This window comes from Cotesia glomerata, linkage group LG3 (assembly GCF_020080835.1).
Source record: "Cotesia glomerata isolate CgM1 linkage group LG3, MPM_Cglom_v2.3, whole genome shotgun sequence".
NCBI classification, from domain to species: domain Eukaryota; kingdom Metazoa; phylum Arthropoda; class Insecta; order Hymenoptera; family Braconidae; genus Cotesia; species Cotesia glomerata.
Genome location: NC_058160.1, coordinates 8,363,707 through 8,389,775, shown reverse-complemented (window position 1 = coordinate 8,389,775; position 26,069 = coordinate 8,363,707). Strand labels below are relative to the sequence as shown.

The 26,069-nt window shown below is 29.3% G+C and overlaps 1 protein-coding gene across 3 annotated transcripts in view; it reads left to right on the top strand.

The window, feature by feature from the left end:
* Positions 1-17,984, top strand: part of LOC123261697 (adhesion G protein-coupled receptor L4-like) — a 40,009-nt gene extending 22,025 nt beyond the window's left edge. Inside the window, exons 3-9 of one of the 3 annotated variants that reach the window (XR_006508732.1) lie at positions 1,439-1,544; positions 13,982-14,241; positions 15,834-15,935; positions 16,065-16,251; positions 16,336-16,419; positions 16,488-17,054; positions 17,938-17,984. Coding sequence is in view for 2 of the 3 variants with exons in the window: in XM_044723460.1 (XP_044579395.1) it covers positions 1,439-1,544; positions 13,982-14,241; positions 15,834-15,935; positions 16,065-16,251; positions 16,336-16,419; positions 16,488-16,541 (793 nt within the window). In the remaining variant the exon portion in view is untranslated. Of the gene's footprint in view, positions 1-1,438; positions 1,545-13,981; positions 14,242-15,833; positions 15,936-16,064; positions 16,252-16,335; positions 16,420-16,487; positions 17,081-17,937 lie in introns of those variants that run through there. The other 2 variants (XM_044723460.1, XM_044723461.1) reach the window with 2 other exon arrangements.
* The last annotated feature ends 8,085 nt before the right edge of the window (positions 17,985-26,069 follow it).

The following is a 26,069-nucleotide window of genomic DNA, read 5'->3' as shown; positions in this document are numbered from 1 at the left end:
TCGTAATTTTCGATAGTGATATAGATATTGCACAAGTGGAATGGAATGATCGTCCATGTGCTTGTATATAATTAATACTTGTAGTTATTGATTTGTATTAATGCCTGATACCTATGTCGTCAATATTTACGTTCTCCTATGCACAATGAGCCCCACTAGAAATATGACTAGCTCAGATTAAATAGTCATTGATGATAAATTTTTATCGAATATTGTTATTATTGGATTCTTACTTGCTAAGCCGAAAAAGCGTAAAGACAATCTTGCTCGTATTAGGATTTACATAATTTATATAATATATAAAGTAGAATTTGGAAGCTACTCTGATTATTTTCAAAGTAATACCCGTCAGTGTGTGAGCATGTGAAAGGTGAGAAAGGCTACAAATCTTTACTAATATGTAAATCAATGGAGTTTTTTTTATCATTGTTTCTCGATGCATTTAACTAAGTACACTTCTAATTTTAATAAAATTTCAGCTACGTATAGAAGATACTCGGATTTAAGCGATAGACTAACTTTTAGATCAATTATGAATCATAATATAGCGCATTTCACGCCCAGTCGACAGTGTAAAAAACTTTTTTTTCTTTTTTCCAATTTTTTAACATTTTTTATAAAATCTTATATTATATTACGTATTTTCTGAAAAATTACATAAGTGTATAAATTAATTAAAAATAATTAACGTACCCGACTAGAAATTGTCCCAGTACTTATATTGGGGCCCGCTTGGGATTTGATGGGGCAAGTCCTATAGGTCTATCCCATTCGGGAGCCGATTGGAAACCTTTTGGGATATCCCAACGAAAAAATCGATGATTTTGCAATAGCTCTTCCCAACTGGGGCCTAATTGGGAACTTATTGGGGAAACCCAAACTCAATTAAATAATAAAAACATCAGTTTTGTCTGAATGACATCAAGTTGGGAAAGCCCGATGTAAAAATAAATCATCTTTACTATTTTTTGCCAGATAGGGATCTGTTCGGGGCCCATTTGGGATATCCTTAGATTGTTATTCAATAAATTGAAGTTTAAATATTAATAAGGAAAATTTTTGGCCTAAAAAAATTACACCCTGTAAATATTTTTCGTTAAAATTTTAGACCTTAAAAAGAGACAATAATTTTGACAAATTTGATTGCTTTGAATGAAGCAAATTCTTGATCGAAGTATAATTGATTTAAAAAATTGATATAAAAATAGAATTTGTCTAAAATTAAAAAAACTTTCTTATTTCTCCTACTAAATAAAATTTATATTAATTTTATAAAAATTTCCCTAAATAAATAAACTTAATTATAAGTTACTGACATAAAATAATTTATTATGTGAAAATATTGATTAAAATTGGATAATGATTTATTAAATAAAACAAATAATATTAATACTTTTGCTGAAAATTCTCATATAAATTCTTTAAATTTACTTTACAGCTTGTTTTCAGATTTACGAAGTTTAGCGGGGACAACGCTTATGAATTTGTTGGCCTCACTTTTTATGGTCCAACTTCTTTTCATCATTGGTGTCGGTGGAGTTCAGGTAAAATATTTTTGAAACATATCAAATCTATTAAGTTAATAAGTCAAAATTAAAATCGGTTGGAATATTAAACAAGCTTATTTCAATACATTTTTTAACATTGATGTTATATTATATGCATGCACCATATATACGCATAGTAAATGAGTCAGGATTCATCATCAAATTCGTTGTCAACGGCTTTTGAGAGTTATTTCCATGTCATCTCTACAAAAAGTTATTAGGCAAAGTTGTCATTTTCATTAATAAACAAAAAAGAATTGACTGCTTACTATTTACAGGCATTACCTTTAATTATACCTTATGGATTGAGATGAATTTAACGATACTGAAAATTCATCGAAACGTTCAAATTACGATGTATGCGAGCCAAAGAAACAAATATCTATTCATAATACATTTAAAAAATATTTCTCTCTTCCCAGGACAATCGGATGAAAAAAACCACATTGACTCATAAATCATTAAATTAATTGACATTATTTAAAAATCAATTTCTTCCCAATTGATTTATAAGCCACTATAATATAAAAAAATCCGATGTAGATAAAATAAAGTACTTTTCCCCTACATATCAATTTTACAGTCTCATTCTTAATATTCATATACACTATCTTATATGGTTCACTGTATAAACATAATGCAGGAGGGGTATTTCTTCAATGAAATATTAACTTTTTTATTTTTCATTCAATCCATACTTGATATTCTGAAAATCTTTATAATTTTTTCACGACTCACAATTCAAAGCAATAAGTAGAATAATATAATATATTATTAATTAGTGCCTCTAATATTATTATTAAAGATATTTTCATGACCGATTGTATATATATAATGAAAGTTTCATGCCATCTTGGTCAAATGACTAGTGGATCTAATTCAAGCCAAGAGATGGACACTTCCATCTACCCTATTGGTCGAGAGACATCCTCTCTGTACATAAGTTCGATGGAAATCCATCAAACTTGAATACTAGTAAATCTGGAAGCTTGTAGTATCTATTCGAGTAATAAAGATGTTAATTGAAATGAAAGAAATGAAAGAAATTTGAATGAGAGTAAAGACAAACTTTGAAAAAATAAATGGGGTTGGTTGCCAAGCCAGGAATCGAACCTGGATCTCCCTGATAACATGTCAGGAGCTCTACCAGTTAAGCTACCGGGCCCCTTCCACCATCCACCTTTCTCAGTCCATTCTTATACTCTCGATACTTACTTACTATCCCTTCCCTTTTACCCTAAACTTTTTACAAGCTTTCAGCCTTACTAGTATTCAAGTTTGATGGATTTCCATCGAACTTATGTACAGAGAGGATGTCTCTCGACCAATAGGGAAGATGGAAGTGTCCATCTCTCGGCTTGAATTAGATACACTAGTCATTTGACCAAGATGGCATGAAACTTTCATTATAATATATTATGTTATATTAAACGGCAAATGAGTATTAAGTCCATTGATTCGTACAATTTTCGATTTTCCAATATTTTGATTTCAATTAATTCTTTCATAATACTGATAAAACAGTAGTTTCAATTTCAGATGGGAGTGAAACTCACTACTTGCTAATAAAGTTTGAAAAATAAAAAAATTAGGAAAACGGTTGACCCTGAAGGCCATCCCTGCTACTTTCGTAATTAAGCGCTCGAAATTGCACATATACGTTTTTGAGCTCGAAGAGCTCAAAAATATAACTTTCGTGTAGTTTTGAGCTCTCCGAGCTTAAAAGTCTGATAAAAGTTTAATAAAACACTATTTTTTGAATTTTCAAACCGCAATAACTTTTGAATGGATGTACTGATTTTCACGTGGTTGGCGGCATTCGACGCAGTTTTTCAAATTTTATGATATATTTTAAAACACAAATTGATCAGACCGGAAATTTCGGTGTAATTCGAAAAAAAACACTTTTTTTCGATTTCTTTCGTCAACCATAACTCACGAACGAATCAACCGATTTTGACCGGCTTGGTGGCGATCGACGTGGTTTTTTCATGTTAAGAGCTGATTAGTTTTTGGAATTGATCGGTCAAGCCGTTTGAAAGTAATTAAAAAAAAAACCACATTTAAAAAAAATTTTTTTCGCAGTTTTTTCAAGATTTCTCAACATCTATCGGTCCAACTTGTATTCAAAATCTAAGTATAGTCGAACCTTTTCGAATGGCACCAACCGCGATCAAATCGGTCAAGCCGTTCAAAAATTATGAGAGGTTTACACACACACACACACACACACACACACACACACACACACACACACACACACACACACACACACACAGACACCATCGCGGGAATAGTCAGGAAGCTTCTTAGGACCTCAAAACGTCGAGATCTGATGAAAACTCGATTTTCGAAAAACGGGGTAAAAACAATAACTTCCCGATTTTTGAAAATTTTCAATTTTCTTAGCGGGAAGTTAAAAATGATTTAGGGCTTATTGGCGGCTAAATATTTCATTTTTATTCCAAATATTTAAATTGAAATGTCAATCATTAATTTGATATTAAATAATCAAATAACGCGTCAAACATATGAACATATACATATGTGCGAACGTCATGTATCTATTTTATAATTATGCCGTTTATTTGTATGCCAGTTGAGACTTGTTAATTAGTTTCCAGTCTATATACAAAATTTCTGTAATGAGTATGTTTTATCTAACTGACAACTAAATTAAATTCAATTAATTTGTAATTATGTAAAATTAATTGTTGAGTTTGAGATATTTAGAACCAAAATGATCGGAATTTATCGAGTTATTGAAAAAAATATTCTTGATTTTTTATTGGTTAAGGCGTGCGCAGAGCATGCTATTTAAATTTCTAGTAGCTATATACAAAAAAAAATTAGGAAAACGGTTGACCCTGAAGGCCATCCCTGCAACTTCCCGCTAATTCCATACTTAGGCGCTTAAAATTGCACCAATGACGTTTTTGAGCTCTTCGAGCTCAAAAATACAATTTATGGGTTATTTTGAGCTCTCCAAGCTCAAAGAGATTGTTTTCCTATGCTTTTGAGCTCTTCGAGCTCAAAAGTCTGATAGGGATTTGATGACACTATTTTTTGAATTTTTAAACCACAATAACTTTTGAATGAATAAACCGATTTTCACGCGGTTGGCAGCATTCGACGCAGTTTTTCAAGCCTCACAAAGAATCTTAAATTTTGAATTGATCGCGCTAGAAATTTTGGAGTTATTCCGAAAAAACACTTTTTTCGGTTTTCTTTCGTTCACAATATCTCTCGAACGAATCAACCGATTTTGACCGGACTGGTGGCGATCGACGTGGTTTTTTGAGGTTAAGAGCTGATTAGTTTTTGGAATTGAGCCATCCAGCCGTTTAAAAGTTATTCCAAAAAAACCACATTTGAAAAAAATTTTTTTCGCAGTATTTTCAAGATTTCTCAAAATCTATCAGTCCGAATCGGTCCAACTTGTATTCAAAATCTAAGTATAGTCGAACCTTTTCGAATGGCACCAACCACGATGAAATCGGTCAAGCCGTTAAAAAGTTATAAGCGGTTCACATACTTTCACACACACACACACACACACACACACACACACACACACACACACACACACACGAGTCGCCACATATCCAGGCCAAACATCTATGCAGAACATCTATGCAGTACATTTATAAAAAACACACACACACACACACACACACACACACACACACACACACACACACACACACACACACACACACATACACACACACATACATACAGACACCGTGACAACCTCGCGGGGATAGTCAGGGAAGCTTCCTGTGACCTTCAAACGTCGAGATCTGATGAAAACTCGGTTTTTGCAAAACGGGGTGAAAACAGTAACTTCCCGATTTTTGAAAATCTTCGATTTCGTAGCGGGAAGTTAAAAATGTATGTTATGTTAAAAGATATTAACCAAAAAAAAGTAAATATTTTTCTGGATCATTCTAACCCGTAATTTTATACATCAAATATGTAGATTTTAACGTTTCTAGATATCAATCAAAAACCACAATACATAACTGTCGATATTGATCCAAACGAAGAACCCTACTTTGAAAAAATTTATGCCGATTATGTACTATACATCATCGGTCGCTATCCATGGCTTCCACATTCAATTTGAATTTATATTTTTTTTTTCTTAATAAAATTTTATCGCAACATTCCGATCAGTGAAAACACTTTTTCACATCTGTTACGGGTATTTACCATTTATTATTTCATAAATAGTGTGCGATTAATTAATAATGAATATAGTTCAAAATCAATAATACTGTTAAAATGAAAAATTAATCCTGAATTGATTGGAAATATTTTTGAATCGATTGATTGTTATATTCATTAAAAAAACCATCACAAATAATCTATAACTTTATAGCTTCCTAGGACCTCAAAACGTCGAGATTTGATGAAAACTCGATTTTCGGAAAACGGGGTCAAACCACTACCATCCCAATTTTCGAAAATTTTCAATTTTCTTAGCGGAAAGTTAAAAAATATACCAAGTAATTTATTAAATATTTACATAATTAAAACTACAAGATGTTCTAAAAAGTACAAATGATGGACTTAACCGAAAAAAAAAAAAAAAAAATTAACATTTCGTAGAAAATCGTAAAATCCTAAGTATATCACTTTGCTAATCCGTTATTTTTTTCTTTACGCCACTTTATACCGCTTTCTACTTCGTACTCCCAGAATTTTGTAACACTTCTATTGTCTACGTTCTATCATCTCTTGTTTCTATATCAGTTTTATCACCACTTAATTCTCTCGCTGTTTTTTTTTTATTTTTATCATTTCCTTTCATCGCCGGACATTTTATTTACATTCCTTATTTGCCATAATTTTGATTTTATGTTTTTGGTTATTGTTCTCATACCTAATAATTTTTTAGTACCGTATTTTTTTTTTTTTATCTTTTACTTTTATTGATTTATCGACATATACTGTGTGTTATGTGTTCAGTTAAAGAAATTTTAAAAATCTCAAAATAAAATGAAAAAAAAAAATATATTTTAGGTGTTTTACTTCAGACCAGACTGACTACAAAATTCAATCAGATTTCTACTCTAAAACGACTAACATCGAATCGATAATAATGAAACAGTTAAGGATACTAAATAAAAACAATCATGTGTATAGATGATAATTATAATGTTAAAGCAACTAAGCGATATTTAGTGAGAGATTAAGCTCAGGCGAGAAAGATAACTCTAGTAAAAACGAATCACAGTTTTTATCTAGTAATTAATCAGTTGGATTATATTCAATTTCGAAACTGACTAGTGTATCATGGTTTAATCTAGTAATAAGTTACTTTTCACTAATAATCTTACACAGAAAAAAAATGTTCTTGAATCAAGTATATAATTTTGAAGAACTTAATATCCCTGATTTGAGTAGAAAAATTCTTGATTTTAAAAACTTTTTCTTGATTCAAGAATTTTTCGTCTTGATTCAAGACAATTACCCTCTTCAAAATTATATTCTTGGTTCAAGAATTTTTCTCTTGAATCAAGTTAATTTTTTTTTCAGTGCATGGAACATGACAGGTTAGAGAAAACGGCCACTGTTTGAACAATACATTTTAAAGATATGAAAACTTTCATTCGTTTTTACCCTCGAGAAAATAGTTATTTTTGACACATGGGGTGTGAAATAAGAAATTTTGGTACGTTTATATTTGCGATACAAGCTTAAGGTTGTGATATATTCTCAACGCAGTCGAGTACGCTGTTAATACTTACGAGCCACTTGGCGAGATATCGATTCTAATGTATAATAATTTTATAGTCAAGTTTTACAAATTCAAGCTTACCAAATTATTCGCTTTTTACACAACGTATCAAACATAATTTCTTAAAATGATCACTGCAAAAGTGTGACAAAAAAAAATATAACAAAAAAGTTAGATGATTTCCGTAAATTTAATTGAGTTGTTTGGAAATATAAGTTATAAGGTAAAAAATGTATGTTGTCTACAAAAAAAGTCTTATGTACAAGATTCTATGTTGTGTCATTCAGTTTTTTTTTTAGACCTTTACTTCACCTAGTGAATGATTATAGAAATAACTTTAACTTTCGACGGATGGAGTATTTCAAAGATTTACAAAAAAAATGTAAAGAGAATAGAGAAAGAAGAAATAGAAACAGTTGTTAAGTATTTGTATCAGAAAAGTAACTAAATAATTGTTTGTAAAAGAAAAGTAGGGCAGAAGAGGAAGTTATAGGGTCAATTGAACCACCGAGCAATTGAACCAATGGACCTGAAAATTCGATAAAAACGAAGAAATGAAATATTTTTGCAGAATCATTTTCCAATACACTTTACCCTAATTTTCTCAAAATTTAGAATCATTATAACTATTTATTTTTGAAAAATTTAAATTTTTGCGTTTGGAACAATGTAGGAGATATGTTTATGTTTAAATTGATAAAAACATAGAAAAAAAAGGTCTGGTTCAAGATATTACGTATTTTAAAAGCTAAATCTGAAAACTCAACATGTGATTTCAATCAATGTAAACTAATGTAACCAATTCATTGCTAAAAAACATCTCTGTATTTTTTTTCTTGTACGTAGGTTTAAAACCTTTAAGCGTAATAGAAGAAATTAATTATATTATTAATTATTATCTATTTAAAACAAATTAACAGTTTAACAATAAAATTTATAATAATTTTTTTATTAAACGTTAACAAAAATTAAACTTTTGGAATAAAACATGAAACATAAATGTTCGATAATTAGGAAATCACATCGAGATATTTGAATGAATATACGATTATTTGCAATGATCACAGACATATTCGTCAGAATAATCTTCGCCAATACCTGCGCAAGAATTATAAGACCATTTATTGCAATTTTTACACTGAATCCATAACTCTGTGGATTCTGAGTAAAGTCCATTGCAATAAAGACAATGGCAATCATCTTTTTTATATTTTTAATGATTTTTTTTTTCAAATTTTTTGGTTTTAATTTAATTTTTCTTTTGTTTAACTGAGGACTTTTTTTTCTTTCATTTTGATTTTATTTTTCTTTGAGTTCTCGGCGATACTCAAGACTCGTAAGAATCGTGGTTTTCCCTCGACGACATTTTCTAGGAGGAGAATCTCTAGATTTGGTGGTAATGGCTTCAGTAAAAAAAAAAAATTTTTTTATATGATTTTTTAGGGAGGGGGTCGTTGTGCCCCAGGAAAAGAAAAATTTTTTTTTTCGATTTTTGGCAAAATTTCGACTGATTCATTCGAAATAGACGGAAAATAAAGGAATTTGATGGTTAAAAGCCACAAAAAGGAAAAACCGGCTTAAGAGGGCCACTCTACCCCACCCTCTCCTATATTTTTTTTAAATCATGGCAAAAAATTTAGTATTGTTTGAATTTATTTATTTTATCGACAATTTGACGAAAAAATTACTACTTTTCAAAGGTGCTTGATTTATTCCAAACATGAGTAGACAAAATAAGAAAATCTATACAGTTGGACGACTTGACACAGTGGTTCGCGACAAAACTCAGCAATGTAATGGTCGCATATTCAATCTCAGAGATATATTGTCTCGTTTGTCTATCGTAGTATTTGTACTACAACTTCGTGCATATTGCAGGCCTTTGTGCAATAATTATGTTTAATATTGTTTTTGATAGTTACACACCTCACAATACGTGAGTGTGTATGAGTGCTTTAGTATCCTCGCAGGATTAAATCGTCTTTCTACCCATAATTAAACGCGAAATCCGCTTGAAGGGATGTTTGTCTCCGTAAGCTTACAGTATATGGACCATAATGTGAGATTTTTTGTAGAATTTCACCCAACAAATAAAAATGTTTAGTAGAGTTCAAGCATCTATTATCCACTGCTGCTTCACCTCTATATATACAACGTTCTAAAATTGAACTTGTAAAGTAAAGATTGCATAAAGAATTTTTTCATTATTCATGCAGAATAAGTTCTGGCTTTTTGCGTTTTATATTTTTTGATAAATAGCTGCTTTGCCTATTCCACTATAATGACGTTTCTCATAAACGCATATATTCAAAATGTTTATTTGCATGCCGAAACCACACTTGTCGCACATGAATTAACAACAAAACAGCTAAATTTTCAATAGTATAATTTTAGTACAAAAGTACAAAAATCGATAAGAGAGCTATCTCTTGATATTTTGTATCATTCATTATTAAAAAGTAGTAAAACGATTTACCCTACAGGCCATCCCTGCAACTTCCTGCTAATTTCGAATACAGATCACTCCAAATTTGATCAATTATAAGGTTTTTGAGCTTCTTAAAAACTCAACAATGTCATTTCACAGCTATTTTGAGCTGTCCTAGCTCCAAGATAGAGTTTATGTTAAGTGCAAAACTCTTTTTTGAATGTTTGAATTGCAGTAACTTTCAGACAAATCAATCGATTATGATGTGCTTGACGGCATTTAGCACAGTTAAGAAAGCTTTACCAAAATTTTCGGGATTCAAATTTTTCGCCAACGATTTCTTTTCAACGCATCAGCCAATTTTGATGCGATTTGTACTAATCGACGTTGTTTTTAAGGTTGAGAACTGGTTAGTCTTTGGAATTGATCAATACACTAGTTTAAAAATTATCTTAAAAAAACATTTTTGTGAAAATTTTATTTTTTAGATTTCTCAAAATCTACCGAACTTAATTGATTCAAATTTACATGAAATCTAATGGCAATAAAACTCTGTCAAATGTCGTAAGCTTATTTCAATGGGTCCTGCCGTTCAAAAGTTATAAGGAGCTTGCATACACACACACACACACACACACACACACATGCATACGAAGGGATATCCTCGTAGGAATAGTCAGAAAAGCTTCCTAGGACCTCAAAACATGGAGATCTGTTAAAAACTCAATTTTTGAGAACTGAGGTGAAACTAATAACTTGTCGATTTTTTTAAAATCATAGATTTTCTTAGCGGGAAGTTAAAAATAATGAAATACTTTTTCGGATGACGATATTAAATTGTTAGGATAACTATGATTTTCTTTATTCAGAGGAGTCAGGATCAATAATTACAGCTAAGATAAATTATTATTCACAATGCTTTTCATTATTTTTAATTCAATATGTCACTCTACATTATATCGTAGAAAAAAAAAGAAAAAAACCGTTTGAAATAACGACATAGGTACTATGGATGCAAAATGTAATATTTATTTTTTATTTCATTTGATTCATGAAGTTCTAGGAGTATCTTATTTAAGTCGAAAGGTTTCTCGGTTTGTACACGAAGACTGGAAATTGCAATTAACTCTTTTCGTGTGATGAAAAAGTCAAGGTAACTCGAGAATGTTGAGTTAAAAGCACTTTTATTTGCTTGTTCAAGTATAGTAGCTATCGCCGTTCGCCTCTTCTAGCAGTTTTTTTATTTATCAGCATCAAATAAACATTATTTTTCCATTGTCTCCACCCTACACTCATGCTTTTATAAATTTTTCATTTGTGAAAATTTTTAGAATTCTTATTAGTATTACTCGTAACCTCAATTTGTGTGAGGAAAATCAAATTCAGATTTTACAAAATAGTGCATAAGTAAAATTGTTATTCTTGACTGTAAGAAATTATTTTGTGTTATATTTATTAATGAAAAAAATTAGGAAAATGGTTTACCCTAAAGGCCATCTCTGCAACTTCCCGCTAATTCCATACCTGAGCGCTTAAAATTGCTCTTATGACATTTTTGAGCTTTTAGATAGGATGTTAGAAATATCCCATACAAAATTTCAGAACAGAACATTTTTTTGTACCTTTATCCGATAAATTAAGAGCAGAGGACGTCAGTACAAAATCTTACCCAGCAAAAAGCTCTTTTAGCTTTCTAAAATATATTTTAACGTCATTTCCTACAATTTCAGAGGAAAGAAATTTTTTTAATTAAAAAACATGAAAAAAATTTTTTTTGCATACAGTAAAAAAATTTTCGTCAAATTTAACACAAATATTTGTGTTACTGACTGTTTTTACACAAACTAATGTTAATTCTACATTCTAGTGTGTTAACTCAATACATGAGAATGTAAAATTCTACACGCTAGAGTGTAATTTGCTACACAAAAATTTTTACACTTTACACATTGACGAAAAATTTTTTACTGTGCAGTAATTTTTATCGTCATTGTGCATCGTAATAATTTTTTTTTCACATCTAAGATTTTTTTTTCTAAATTTTTAAGTTCTCACTTTACAAATAAATAATTTAAAAAAAAAAAAAATCGGGAAGTCATTGGTTCCATGCCAGTTTTCGAAAATCAAGTTCTAATCTGATCTCCACATTTTTAAGGTCTTAGGAAGTAGCTCTTAATATTCCTACGAGGATTTCTATCAGTGTGTGTGTGTGTGTGTGTGTGTGTGTGTGTGTGTGTGTGTGTGTGTGTGTGTGTGTGTGTGTGTGTGTGTGTGTGTGTGTGAGAGAGCCTCTCATAACTTTTGAGCAACTCCACTGGTTTGAACGACAATCGCGTCATTCGATAAGGTTCAGCGAAACTTAGACTTCCTCATAAATTTAAAATAACTTTTTTCTTTTAACAGCTTTTAAACAGATGTAACGATCAATTCCAAAATCTAAACAGTTCTTTAATTTAAAAAACGACGTTGATTGCTGTAAACCGCATCAAAATCGGGTGATGTGTTGAAGAGAAATCGTACATTAATTATTTTTAAAAAGTATGTTTTTCAAATAACATCGACTTTATTCTCGAATTATTTTTGATGACATAATTTAACTATGAATGCTCAGAAAACTGAGTCAGAGGCCGCCAATTTCTTCAAAATCATTTGGTGCGCTTGTGAGATATTTAATTTAAAAAGTAAGATCTTCAGACCTACAAGATTATTCAACTTGAAAAAATTTTCCTGAATCCCTAAACCAAGAAAGAGAGTACAAAAAAATTACGAATCTTTTTTTTCATGCCATTATTTTGAATTGCGTGAGAACTATGAGTCTAAAAATTTTTTCACCGGGAGTTCCAAAAACTAGAATTTTCTCAAGAGAACTCTTTTTTTTATCTTGATATTATTTTTACTCAAGCGAAACCCGTCAAAAATTATTACAAAGTTTTAAAATTTTTTTTACTACCTCAATTCCTGTTAGGAGTATATTGCTTCAACTAACAATGTCTCTTTTTTAGGTGATTTGTTCCTCTCTTTGGGTTCTTTCGTAGACTTATCGATAAGAAAATGTTATTTTTTTAACGATATTTCATTTTCGGATGAAGAAATTTTTTTTTCACTTTTTCAGGGAGTACCCCATTTTGCCCGCAAAAAAAAAATTTTTTTTTCTACGGCAACTTGAAATTTGATTATTTTTCTTTAATTAAGACTGAAAACGAGAAAAATCAGCGTATTTAAGTCCTTAAAATCATAACGATTTCTTAAGTACCCCATTTTGCCCCCCCCCTCCCCTATAATTTTTTTATAATTAAATGTAATTGTTTACATTAATTTTCCGAAAATTAAAATAAGAAATTAAAAAAAAACAAGATTTTATTTTATAACCAATAAGGTAAAGTCCAACTTCCATGTAATTACTAACTTTGTACACTGTAAAAAATTCGGGGAGTGATTTGCGGAGTGAATGTGGAGTGAATGATTTTTAATTGATTCCATTCACTTTGAAGTGAAGTTTACTACTCGTGAGTCAATTAATTTTAATAGAATTTAAGTAATTAACTTTACTTGATGAAACATAGCAATGTTAAAAATTTATTATTTTTTAGTTAAAAAAAAATAGTCTTTAAGTTAAATGATCTTTCTATTCGTCAGTAATTTGACAAATAAAATTTGTTTTAGCTGAATAAAAATTTATTTTAGCCTAGAAATTTGCACTCGATGTTTTTAAGATTAAAATCCATATTTACTACCAGCAGTACATCTTTTTTCGTTCTATGCACGAATAGACAGGGATCTGAAATTGTAGGTCGCAAGCCTAGCTTTTCCAATACACAACTTAGTTTGTCGTACTACTTTTTACCAGACTGGTCTAGCCCGTGTATAGATTTCTGCAACTTGCAAACTTGATCGCCCTTGGCGAGATTCTCCAATATTGTCAATGTTCCCTTCTACATTTTGGAGTCTTCTTTCGTTTCGAGCAGTTTCTTCCAATGCTTTCTTTAATCAACTTGGAACTTCTATATACAGTTCTTCTGTACAGGGAGATTAAGTTTTTGGTTCTATGACATCAGTCATCAAATAATTTGTAATCAATCTTATAAGAGCAATATAATATCATAAATTTATTTTAAGACTATCTAAAGTGTAGATATTGTCATTAAAAATATCGAAAAATTATTTTTTTAAACTATAATTGTAAATTTTTGACAGCCATATAGTTAATACGAGTGAATAGTTTCATTATAATGAAAATAAAAATATTATTTTATTTTACAGGACTCAGAATTATGCATTGCTCTTGGATTGAGCCTTCAATACTTAAGAATTTCAGTAGTTTGTTGGGTAGCTGCTATGTGTCATCATCTTCATGCAACTGTATCATCTGTTCCTGGGTGTGATGATCGACCAGTTTATCTCAAGTATAGTATATTCGCTTGGGGTGCACCATTACTAACTCTTGGAGCATCAATAGTTGCCCAAACTTATGAAACGAACGATTTTTGGAACGTCACGGATTTAACACCCTTTAATTGTTGGTAAGATCTTTATGTGACCTATTGACCTTTTGAGAACTTATCATTCTATACTCGTTTGTTTTTAAAGCTTAGATTGACTTATTCAACTACAAGTAAAATAAAAAATATCCTGACCTTAAAAATTTAGTCCTTGAACTTTTCACTGAAAACATTCGATTCTAATTTATAAATTAAGACACGTACAGCATCGCATTAAATATTAAATTACTTTCACGTATAATCAATTTTGATTTAATGTTGATCTTGTTAATTTCAATTTAAATACCAAGTCGTCAGAAAGACTTACATTGAAATTATAACAATGTTGAAGCGAAGAATATAATAGATGATAAATTGGTCATGAAAAGCTACAGATCGAGATATTTAACCGCCGCAATCCAAAGACAATGATAGACGAACAATGGATAGTACCCATGCCTAGTGATCTTTTGCTTTCAACTCCTTCGTAGATTTAATTTTGAATTTACGGAAACGGATTCATACACGGAAAAAATAAAAAGAAAAAAATTATATTATATAATGTAACGTGGCGCTTCACATAATAAAACTGGAAAAATTACAATTTCAAATTGTAATTTTTACAGATTTTGTAAGAATTACATTTGCATTGACAAAGTTTGAATTTTAAAAATGTTATTTCGAGCTACAATTTTTCTAGTTTTTAATTTTAAGCGATATTTACACTGTAAAAAATTCAGCGTGAATCTGGATTTTAATCCGTAAAACATCCAAGTACAGAGTTTTTATACTATAATAAATTTTCATTTAACTGAAACAAGTTTTATGTGTCAAATTATTTTTTTTTCGTTGGTATAAAATAAATAAATAAATCTACATTTATCAAGTGAATCAGCATGCGAATTATGTTCTAAATAAATTATTGATTTTTCGGCAGATTATGATTAAGTATACTTAACACGTTAATAAAATTACTGTTTCGAGTATTAGACTGGTTCCAAACGGAATTTATCGGAGAATAAATAATATATACTCTCATTTTACACATGTAATTTGTTTAGAAAATTTGTAGTAATATTTACAATGTTTTTGATCAAAATGCGTTAAAGAAAAACTTGGAAAAATAATTTTTTTTTAATTTTTCCCAACCTAACGTGAATTATGTTTAAAATTGTACGTTAAAATTATTTTGCCAAGTTTCATCTTTTTTCCTAGTCTAAATAAAAATATATGAAAAGTTTATCAATAAAACACAAAGCAAACAATACACCAGATTTAAAAATTATTATAAAAAGAATGCATTTAAAAATTTTCCGAACTTTTAAAAGTTTTTGTCAAGAAGTGACGATTTTTATTAATTTTAATCATCATAAAAACAAATTAAAACGGTTAAGAGATCTGGATTTTTGTAGGATACTTTGTGGTAAAAAAAGTCAATAATATTTGTCGTCTATTATTATTCTCCTCTCTTTAATAAAAAAAAAATTCGTAATATCTAACAGAAAATACTTTTAAGTTCTTAAAGTGATGCATAAATTTTCTATAAATTATAAGACTATATAATTATTCATTGAAAATTTTCAATATCAAGGGATTGAACTCAATAACCATTAATGAACGTTGTCTAATTACAGGTTTTTAGGTACTACGGCCACGGTCTACACTTACAGTATACCAATCATGCTACTTATTTTAATCTCCATGTACTATCTTTTGAATGCTGCTATTATAGCGAGGTAATCAATAACTAATATTTCTTTGAACCGAAATTAATAAGCTACTCTCAAGAGAAATCAAAGATTATATCATATCAGGATAGTATACTTAAGTTGATTAATTTTATTTCTATTGGCTATTCATTGCAGATATACATACAGTATGCACCTAGAAATAAAGCAGCGTGAAAAGATGAAAAAACGACAAACTATTCAACTAATACTTTTCACGAAGATTTGCTTAACAGTTTGCTTCATTGCTGGCTGTGGAGTTGTAGCGAGAGTATGGAAAATACCTCTGCTGTGGGCTATTTTTTGTACGGGACACTCACTCCAGGTCGGAATAAATTAATTACTTTTTTTAATCCATCTGTGATGTGACTCTTTTGCATACTCATTTACCTACATTTTTTTTCTACAGGGTCTCATCGTGGCAATTTCTGTTGCTTGCAATTGTAAAATATTAAAAGTCTACGCCAGAAAGCCAATGCCGTGCAAACAACAGGTCTGTATGCAAATTTTTAAAATAACAATAAGTGTATTGATTGAACTGAATTTTTTGTTACAATATAGATTGCGAAATCATCAAGTATGCAACTGTTGGCTGCACATCCTGATCCAGTGTAAAATAACACTTCTATCAAGAATAAAAATTTATTTTTAACCTACTTGACCAAAATTGACAGCGCAAATTTTATGTGCTATTTATCATCATTGCTTTAAATTGTCTAAAAAATACTAAAAAATATTTTTACACAATCGTATTATTTTTTTTTTTTCACCTACTTAATCTTTAATCTAAGCATTAATCCTTTAATCAAATCATAAAAACAAAGTAATCAAACTTTATTATAATTCTACAAGTAACTTTAGAAATTTAGTATAAAACGATTGTAAATAAAGTATAGACAAAGTGTGATAAGTGTAAACTTATAAATATATTATAATGGTCTTTACCTTGAGTATTTTGGAATTTCAATACTTCTACTTCCCTCAGTAGTTCGAAATCTAAAAAAATAAAACTCTTTAATAATATTGGCTCTCGATATAGGCTCAAGATAAAAAAGAATCCGGTTAAAACCGACTTATTAAAAAATTACAGTATCAATCAACAAATTCAGAAATGATTTTTGATTAATAGTATATTACACTACAAGGGCAGAAAGTTGAGATTCCTGCATTGCACCACGGCATCATGGCGCGCAGTTCAGGGCTCTCAAATTTCTGCCCTTGTAGTGTATACTAGTTTTCTTGCTATCCGGTCGAAAGTACGCAAAAAATTGCGTTGAAAAAAATTGATGCCTGCCCCTGACATTTGCGGCACGAGCGAAGCGAGTGTTGCTGGTCGTGGGGGGCAGGCATCAAATACATCTGTCAATAAAGATATTAATTTATAATTTATCATATTACTACTTTATTTTGAGAAAAGATCTTAATTTAATTAAATAAATTTAAAATTATAAATATATTATATATTAACTCTGATTTTAAAAATAAAAAAAAATAGAAAAATGAAATAATAATCGTAAAATTCCTAGAAAAAAAATTAAGAAAAAAATCTGTTTGTCTATTTTTTCAAATAATTATTTGTCCAATAATGAATTTATTTATTTGAGAATATCTATCAGAATAAAAAATATTTCTCGTTTTTTTTGTAATTTAAATATTTAATAAGTCTCACTTCATTAAAATAAATATTTATTTTCCGTAATTAACTTAGTTTCAATCTAAAATCATTGACACATAACAAGACAAATACATTCATAACAATCACAAGTAAGGTTAGGCTTATAAACATAAGTAATATAGTGAGCGCGACTACCGACTTTCAGACTTTCTGCCGTCTCGTGTCTCGTTGTCAGTGCATGAATACATTTTTTCGGCTCTTCGTCGTAGAGCGCATGCGCGACTCGACCACGGCATAAAAGCGAGGCTTTCTGCGGTGAAATCGCAGCGGGAACCCCGTACTTTCAACTGGCGTAGTAAGAAAAAGCATATTCTAAGTTAAATAATAAAAAAATAGTATATTACACACCTAGGGAAGTAAAGTAAGAAATGTCTCAGATCACATGTAATTGTTGGCCGAGGTGAAGCCGAGGTCAACAAACATTTGATCTGAGGCTTTCTTATTTACTTCCCGTGGAGTGTATACTATTTTTTTGCTCGACGAAGGCAGAAAGGGGCAACTTCGTTTAACGCAGCGGGCTGAAAGTTGACGCTTTCTGCCCGTCGAGCAAAAAAAAGTTCTCAAAGCCAAGGAAGCGTATGTCTTAAATTACACATCCTTTTGGCTTAATAAATTAAAAAATTTTGTGATCTGAAGCCAACTGGGCGTATAACTTTTTTTTATCATCTCATTATGCATTAACCCGTTGTGTACCTGTTGTCTACTGTTAATTTTCATATCTTTCAATATGATTTTGATCGAGCTTTATTTTTAGCACTTTTTGTCAATGTTTTGAAATGAAACAAATTTTTTTTTATACGCCTTTTTGGCCTAAAGAAAAATTTTCTGAAAATTGGAAAGGAAATTTTTTTTCAATGTATTTCAAATGAAAAAAAGGACCCCCTATACACCAACTCAATTTATGAAATATTGAGATGCAATTTTAGGCAAATTGTTTGGTTGTATTGAGGAAACCTTTGACAGACATTTATTTAAAAATAAAAAATAAATTTTTTTCCTGACACGTTCTAATAATTATTATCTTGTCATACATGATCATGCATCTTGATTACCTTAAGATTTCAAACTTTTTGAGAAGCTATTTTCTTTTAAGAAATTCCAAAATTACAAAATAGTGTTTAACGTTATATAATGAATATAATAAACTTTTAACGACAGAAGAAATTTTTTTACAATTTTTATTGAGTATCTTGTTATTCTGCGTTACCTCCCAATAATAAAATTATTTATATTATTAAGAGAATAAGCGAAATTTTGTGGCCAGTGTATTTATAAGATAAAATAGGTTTTTATGGTTAAATTTGGTATCTTCGGAAAGGTCTTGACCTGAGGTTGTGCCTTTTCAAAATTTCATATGCTTTTCTAAAATAATTTATTTATTATGATAAGTTTTCGAAGTAGTTATCAATAGATTCGAATTTAGCGATAAATAAAATTTGTTTATTTATTTATGTTGTTTTGTACACGTCAATGTGGTTATAAGTCAAAAATTAATTTATATAATTAAGAGACTAAAAAAAATTTAGTAACGGGTATATCTTTATCGTAAATTGGGTTTGATATTTTTAGCGATAGTTATTTATGATTTAAATAATTGAGAGAGAAAGGAAAATTTTGTGACGAGCATGTTATTATTTTTAAAGAAATTTTTATACATTAATTTGGTATCATCAGAAAGGTATCATATACCCAAACTATACACAGTGTGATTATAAATATAAAAAAATCATTAAGCCAAAGTTTTCTTATTTATAATTCATGAATCTCGGCAGTCACATAGTGACTACAGGTTGCTAGTTATTCATTAATAAAAATAAATAGTACAAAAGTAGATGATAAAATTATTGCTTATATATATTTATGTTAAACTGATAATACGTTATATCCTTTGTAATATCTAATATGCCATCAACTATCAGCAGCACAGCGGACGAGAAATAAAATTCAATGCGGGATTACTGAATTTAAGCAATATTGAAAATGGTTCATATTCGATAGGGGATCGCTTGCGGATTATCGTATAAATATATGTAAATCTTTGTAGTTATTTTTTTTTTCGTATTTTAATTAAAAAATAAAAAACTCATATTGAATAATTTATACTTGGAATCAAATAACAATAATGAGTAAATTATATAATTAAATTATTCAAGAGTTCGCAATATCAGACTTGATATGTTTATATGCCTCTAGGTATGTCCTGATATGACCATATCAAAAATTTTTGACGGGTCATGAATAAAGAAAAATATTTTTTAAAAACTTGTTTTGAAATTTCGCCAAATTTACCAGACCAAATTTATTCACATACTGTTACAAAATCTGAGATGCCTTTGAAGACCTCAAAACGTTGATCTGATAAAATCTCGATTTTTACAAATCAAACTGCTAATAATAACTCAATATTAACAGCAACCCAATTATCGAAAATTTTTCATTTTTTCAATGGGACATTAATATAATTTTTATTCTGAAATGATACACTGAAATATTTATACTTATTTATATAACAAATAAGTAATGATACGAATAAATAATAATTTTATTTGTGAGGTCAACAACAAGCCATATTAATTTGAATAAAATGTCGGTTATGAATGTAAGACAAAACAAGCTGTGAACTTTGACTAGTTTGTCGATGTAAATTCGTATTGAACAGATGTACTTTAGTTATGCCTTCATCAATATGTGTATATAGATCATGATGTCAATGTCGATGATGCAATTTGCATACTTAACATTGCCCCACTGTAAATATATAGGGAAACTAGTATAAACTAGGACACCAGAAAAGTGTTTGGCACACCTAAGAAGCTGAAATAGTATTTTTAAAAATTTTAAATTCATTCATGCTATCAATAAATTAAGATAAACCTTTTATAGTACTGTGTTCTTATAATTTTCTTTGTTACATTAAAAATGACATAATCAATATTTATGGTAATATATTATATGTATAGCTGAAATTATATTATTGTTTATGTGAGCTGCTTTGCAACATTATTTTCCTTATCGTTTGAATCAGTAGTTTTAAGTAGTAAGAAGAGAATCCCTCTGAATCTTAGGCCAAGATGAGCACTGGAATAAACGTAAAAACGATGATGTAATATATGAAGAAAATGAAGAGACATGGTAGCGTCTCGCGACAAGTGCAAGTTCAAAAATATTTAAGTGCATGCTATCAAGCAATTTTACTGTAACCGCAAAAGTGTTTGGCACTATTGAAATTAATATTTATTTGATTTATCTAAATAATAAGTTTGGTTTCATTTGTCATTCGTATCCCTGTTTAAAAATATTCATTGAAAAAAATTCATTATCATAAGATTTGAATTTTTTTTCAATAATTTCAATCGATTTCAATTTCTCAGTATATATCTATAGATATATAATTTACATAGAGCCAATTTTTTTAATTTTTTCCAATGAATATTTTTAAACAGGGATGTCACGAAAAGTAGGGAGCAGCGCTATTGAACATTGAAATCTGTCGACTCAGTTTATGATTTTTTACTCAAATTTCATAAAAATATATTTATTTTATAAGTCCATTAGATGATCATCTGGAGATTTGATGATCAATATGAGATTTTGATCATTAATCTCGAGATTGTCGAAGTATTTTGCTATTTTTGGACTTAAGTAATTAAATAAAAAAAAAAAAAAAAAAGCCATTTGAAATCTAAAATGGAAGTAGATCTCTCATTGATACCACAAACTTACGAAGTCATAGAACGAATACAATAGATACATTTTATTGAACCAACAACTTAAGAGATTGACAAGTCATCGCACTCGAAAGTTATTTTGAGACGAAATAGTAAAAGCACAATTTTTTGCGTCTTTGAAAACTTAGAATCACTGTAATTTCTAAGCTTATTGAGATAAGAAAGTTGAGAAAAAAGAGAACGGGTTAGATTTACATCATGTAATACCTTTTCCTCCCATTTTATCTGTTTTCTCACCTCCGGGCGGAAGGGGCGTCAACTTTCGTCCCACTGCGCTAAACGAAAATGCCACTTTCCGCCTCCGTCGAGGAGAAATAGTATATTACACCCCTTGGGAAGGAAAATAAGAAAAGCCTCAGATCACATGTAATTGTTGGCCGAGGCGAAGCCGAGGTCAATAAACATGTGATCTGAGGTTTTCTTTTTTACTTCCCAAGGGCTGTATAATATTTTTTTGTCCGAGGAAGGAGGAAAGCGGCAACTTTGTTTAGCGCAGTGAGACCAAAGTTGCCACTTTCCGCCCAGAGGGCAAAAAAATAGTATACACACCACGGGCAGTAAATAAGAAAGCCTCGTCAGATCACATGTTTATTGACCTCGGCTTCGCCTCGGACAACAATTACATGTGATCTGAGATATTTCTTATTTTATTGCCCTAGATGAGTAATATACTATTGAAGACTTTTATTGTCCTAAATCTAAACGAAAAAGTCTTGAATCATGTAAAATTTACTTAAGCCAAGAAATTTTTCTTGGTTTAAGAATTTTTCTACTCCAATCAAAAAGATGAAGTTCTTCAAAATTATTTACTAGATTCGAGTAAATTTTTTTTCTATGTATATATGTATATTGAAGAAAAATACATTTATTTGACATTTAAAAAAAAAATGAAAATGAACGACTTAGTAAGATTTATAAAACTTGTCAGAAAAATTACAGTGTGGGATTGTAACTCTTAAGCCACAATTCGAAAATTATAAAATTCACAAGATTTACGTTTTTATACGCTTTTTATTAGCTTCACTTGTATGTTTGTATGTTTGTAGGGGCATTCCATGCGAAATGAGAAAATGACTAAGATTTTAAAATTTCTCTAGTTAATTCTAATTTAGTCTTAATTTATTATTAAAAGTCTATATTTTACGAATTTGTAAAGAAAATTTTTTTTAATCAATAAGAAAATCGATTTTTCTCTCCTAGTAACTTTTCAGTCGTACTAACTGGTATCCGGGCCAAATGCTGTTTAAGTCGGTAACACGTTTTTTAAATCATCTTATCAATTCCAGCTAGTGATTCATTGTATTTAAGAAGAAGAATTAAATAAAGAAAAGAATTATGTTTGTTTCAAACGAAAAGATACGTTAGTTTTTGTATAATTCGTATTTGAACATAAGCTCATCACATGTCCCACCAGTCACACAAAAAGATAGAAAAGTGGTTTTCCCAACCTCAAATCTGAATTGTTCAATTTTTTTCTTTGTAGAAGTAACAATAAACATGTTAAAAATGATTTAAACTTCTTATAATTGTCAAAAAATCCAAAATATAGTTTTGAAGATCATTTAAAATATGTCCCACCAGTCACATGTGACTAGTAATCACAACGACGAGTAATCGTTGGTACATCCAAAATGGGGTGACATCTGGACGTCCACGTAAAATTTTTTTCAAAACGTTTTTTTTTTCAAAATAGCAACATGAAATGATTTTAGAAAGTAAAAGATGGTTTAATTTAAGTGTTTTTTCAGTGTACATCTACTTACATCATTGTATAAGTGTAATATGGTTGTAATAGAGGCATTTAAAGATCACAAAATTGCTTGATCTTGACGAGTCGAGTATAAAGCACAACCTCACACGCTTCGCGCTATGAGGCGTGCAAAAGTGTTTTTTTGTAATAACTCCGAAATTTTTCATCAGATCAATTTTTCTGTTAGAAATTTTTTATAGAGCTTTATTATAGGTAATAAAAGTTGTATCACCATTTTTCAAAATATTTTTAAAAAATATTATTATTTCATTAATTATTAATTTTTGAAGTAAAAAAAAAATTAAATATTTAAATAATGTATGTTAAATAATTTTTTTTTTTTAATTTAAAGTTATTACTGATTTTATATTGTTGTTAGGCACCAAATAATTATTAACTTAAATAAGTTAACTTAAATAAGTCATTAGTCATTATAAATCACAATATTATAAATTATAAAAGTTTAGAAATGAAAAAATGTTCAAGTCAACAATGTTTTATATTTAAAGACTGTATCAATAGTTATTAATAAATACATAGTAAATATATCGATTTGATTTCAAATTTATGGCAAGATGTGATTTAATTTTAGATCAAATTTATGATACTGAAGTTAGCCGTCAGCTGTCAAATTTAAAAATTTTTTTAACAAATCAATTACAATAAAAAAATACTTCTAAAAATTTTCACTTTAATTTTTATTAATTTTCACATGTGGAATTTTTTTATAATAATTCAATTGCTATAAAATTCTAAAAAAAATTTCTAATGTCTGTCAACTTGAGTGTCATTCAAATTTAATAATAAACGGTTAAATATATAAATAAAATCTTCTATAGTAATAAATGGAGAGCCGGGTTTTTTGTCCGGTTATACTGCGAAAACTACTGAACCGATCGGAATAATAATTATACCACTTATAAGATGCTGCGTGTTTTGGAGAAGTTTTTAGTATATGATATGTTGGTGATTACTTATCCGGAACCTATATTTTTTTGACTCAGAAATAATGAATTTTTATTGTAACTAAATTCATTTTATTCGATTGTCATTTGTTTAAAATAAAGTTTTTAATTCTATTGGTTATGTTTATATACTAGACAGGTTTCTTCACTTATGAGACCGGCAATTTCTTTAAGGAAGTCCTTTCGCTCCATTTGAGTCATATAACAACTGTAGTAGTAAATTTTCAATAAATTAAAATACAAAACCCATAAAAATTCCTAAAATTAAAAAATAAATAGTATATGAGGCATTAATCGTTGAAATTTTGAAAATTAAAAAAAAATAGTTAAATGCAAAAATTAATTTGACTGTTGTAAATCAGCTGTTAGTAACCTATCCGTGATTTGGCAACGCTTTATTTCGGTTGTTTACATTTTTATTTACACAATATAACCTTAACCGTGTTTAACTTTTTGCAGTCAGTGTAAATAAATAAATTAATTAAAAATGTTTAGTCACAAAACCATAACATTCTAATGTCTCATGGCAGGAATGCTAGTATTTTTTAATTATTGTTTTATTTTTCAATTATGAATTATGAAAATTTGCTAACAATAAATTAACCCTTCAGCACTCTCGCTATGAGATTTTCTCTCACGCTCATCAATAACTCAAATTTTCTTTCAAATTTCAAATGGAATGACTATGTGATTTTTTTTCTATCTGTCAAAAAATTAATATTATTTCAGATTGCAATATTATTATTTTAATTGTTCTATACTATAAAAAAATAAAATAAATTTTATTAACCCTTCAGCACTCTCGCTATGAGATTTTCTCTCACGCTCATCAATAACTCAAATTTTCTTTCAAATTTCAAATGGAATGACTATGTGATTTTTTTTCTATCTGTCAAAAAATTAATATTATTTCAGATTGCAATATTATTATTTTAATTGTTCTATACTATAAAAAAATAAAATAAATTTTATTAAGTCTGTGAGATATTTTCTCATCGCAATAGTATAGTAGGGGGGTCAGAATTTAAAAAATCGGGTCTGATCGGTACAGTTCGGAGGTTCCCGTAAGAGTGCATTTGTGTTTGGATGTATTATTATTAAATATTATTTTTAAATAAGTCAATTTTTTTTTGTTTTAAGAAATTTATTTTATTTAAGATTTTTTAAATTAAAGGGACTATAAGCATGCGTGCGCTTCCACATAAGGCGTGAGAGTTTTTCTCATCGCGCGAGTAATGATAGTAAATCGTTTTGCGAGAGTGCTGAAGGGTTAACTAATAAGTATGCATGAAAAACATAAGCGCGTTAAAGTTTAGTTTGAATTTACTGAATGGTCTGAAGCTCGCGCGCTACGCAACGTTGCCAAATCTTTTGACTTCATTTTATTGTAGGTAATTTGAGAATTTTTTGTGATTTTTAAATATTAATTTCTCAATAAATATCTCGGTAACTGATATATTTTATTGCAAAAAAAGAAACCTGAATATTTCGAAAATCTGATTTTTAGTTTTTTTTTACTTCATCTAATCCATGACTGATAGTATAATTCGAGAAATACTGCAAACGTCTGATTTTCTCGTAAGACTCTGAACAAATACTAACATTTAAAAATGTTATTTTTTCAAAAATTTGTCCGGTAAAGTATAATTTAAACCTCACTATAAGATAAATAAGGACCTTAACTATTAGAAAAAAATTAAATTTACTCATAATCTAATATTTTTTATTTTACATTGGCGGCGAAAGGACCTCCTTAACTGAAACTTTCAATGCTCATTACAAACTTTTTTTTTCATATCAATTATTATTCATTTTTGTAAGAAAGACACGGGAATTTTGTAATGATTGCACATTGAAAGTTACAATGAATATTAGCTAGAATAATTACATGGATAAAAGGTAAATGCCTATTCGATAGAATTGGGAATCTGTGCAAGTCAAAACAATACTCTAATTAAATTTCAAGTCTAGATCTAAAAATGCAATTCTATAAAGAGCCCTGCGGAGCGGACGAGTAACAGCTAG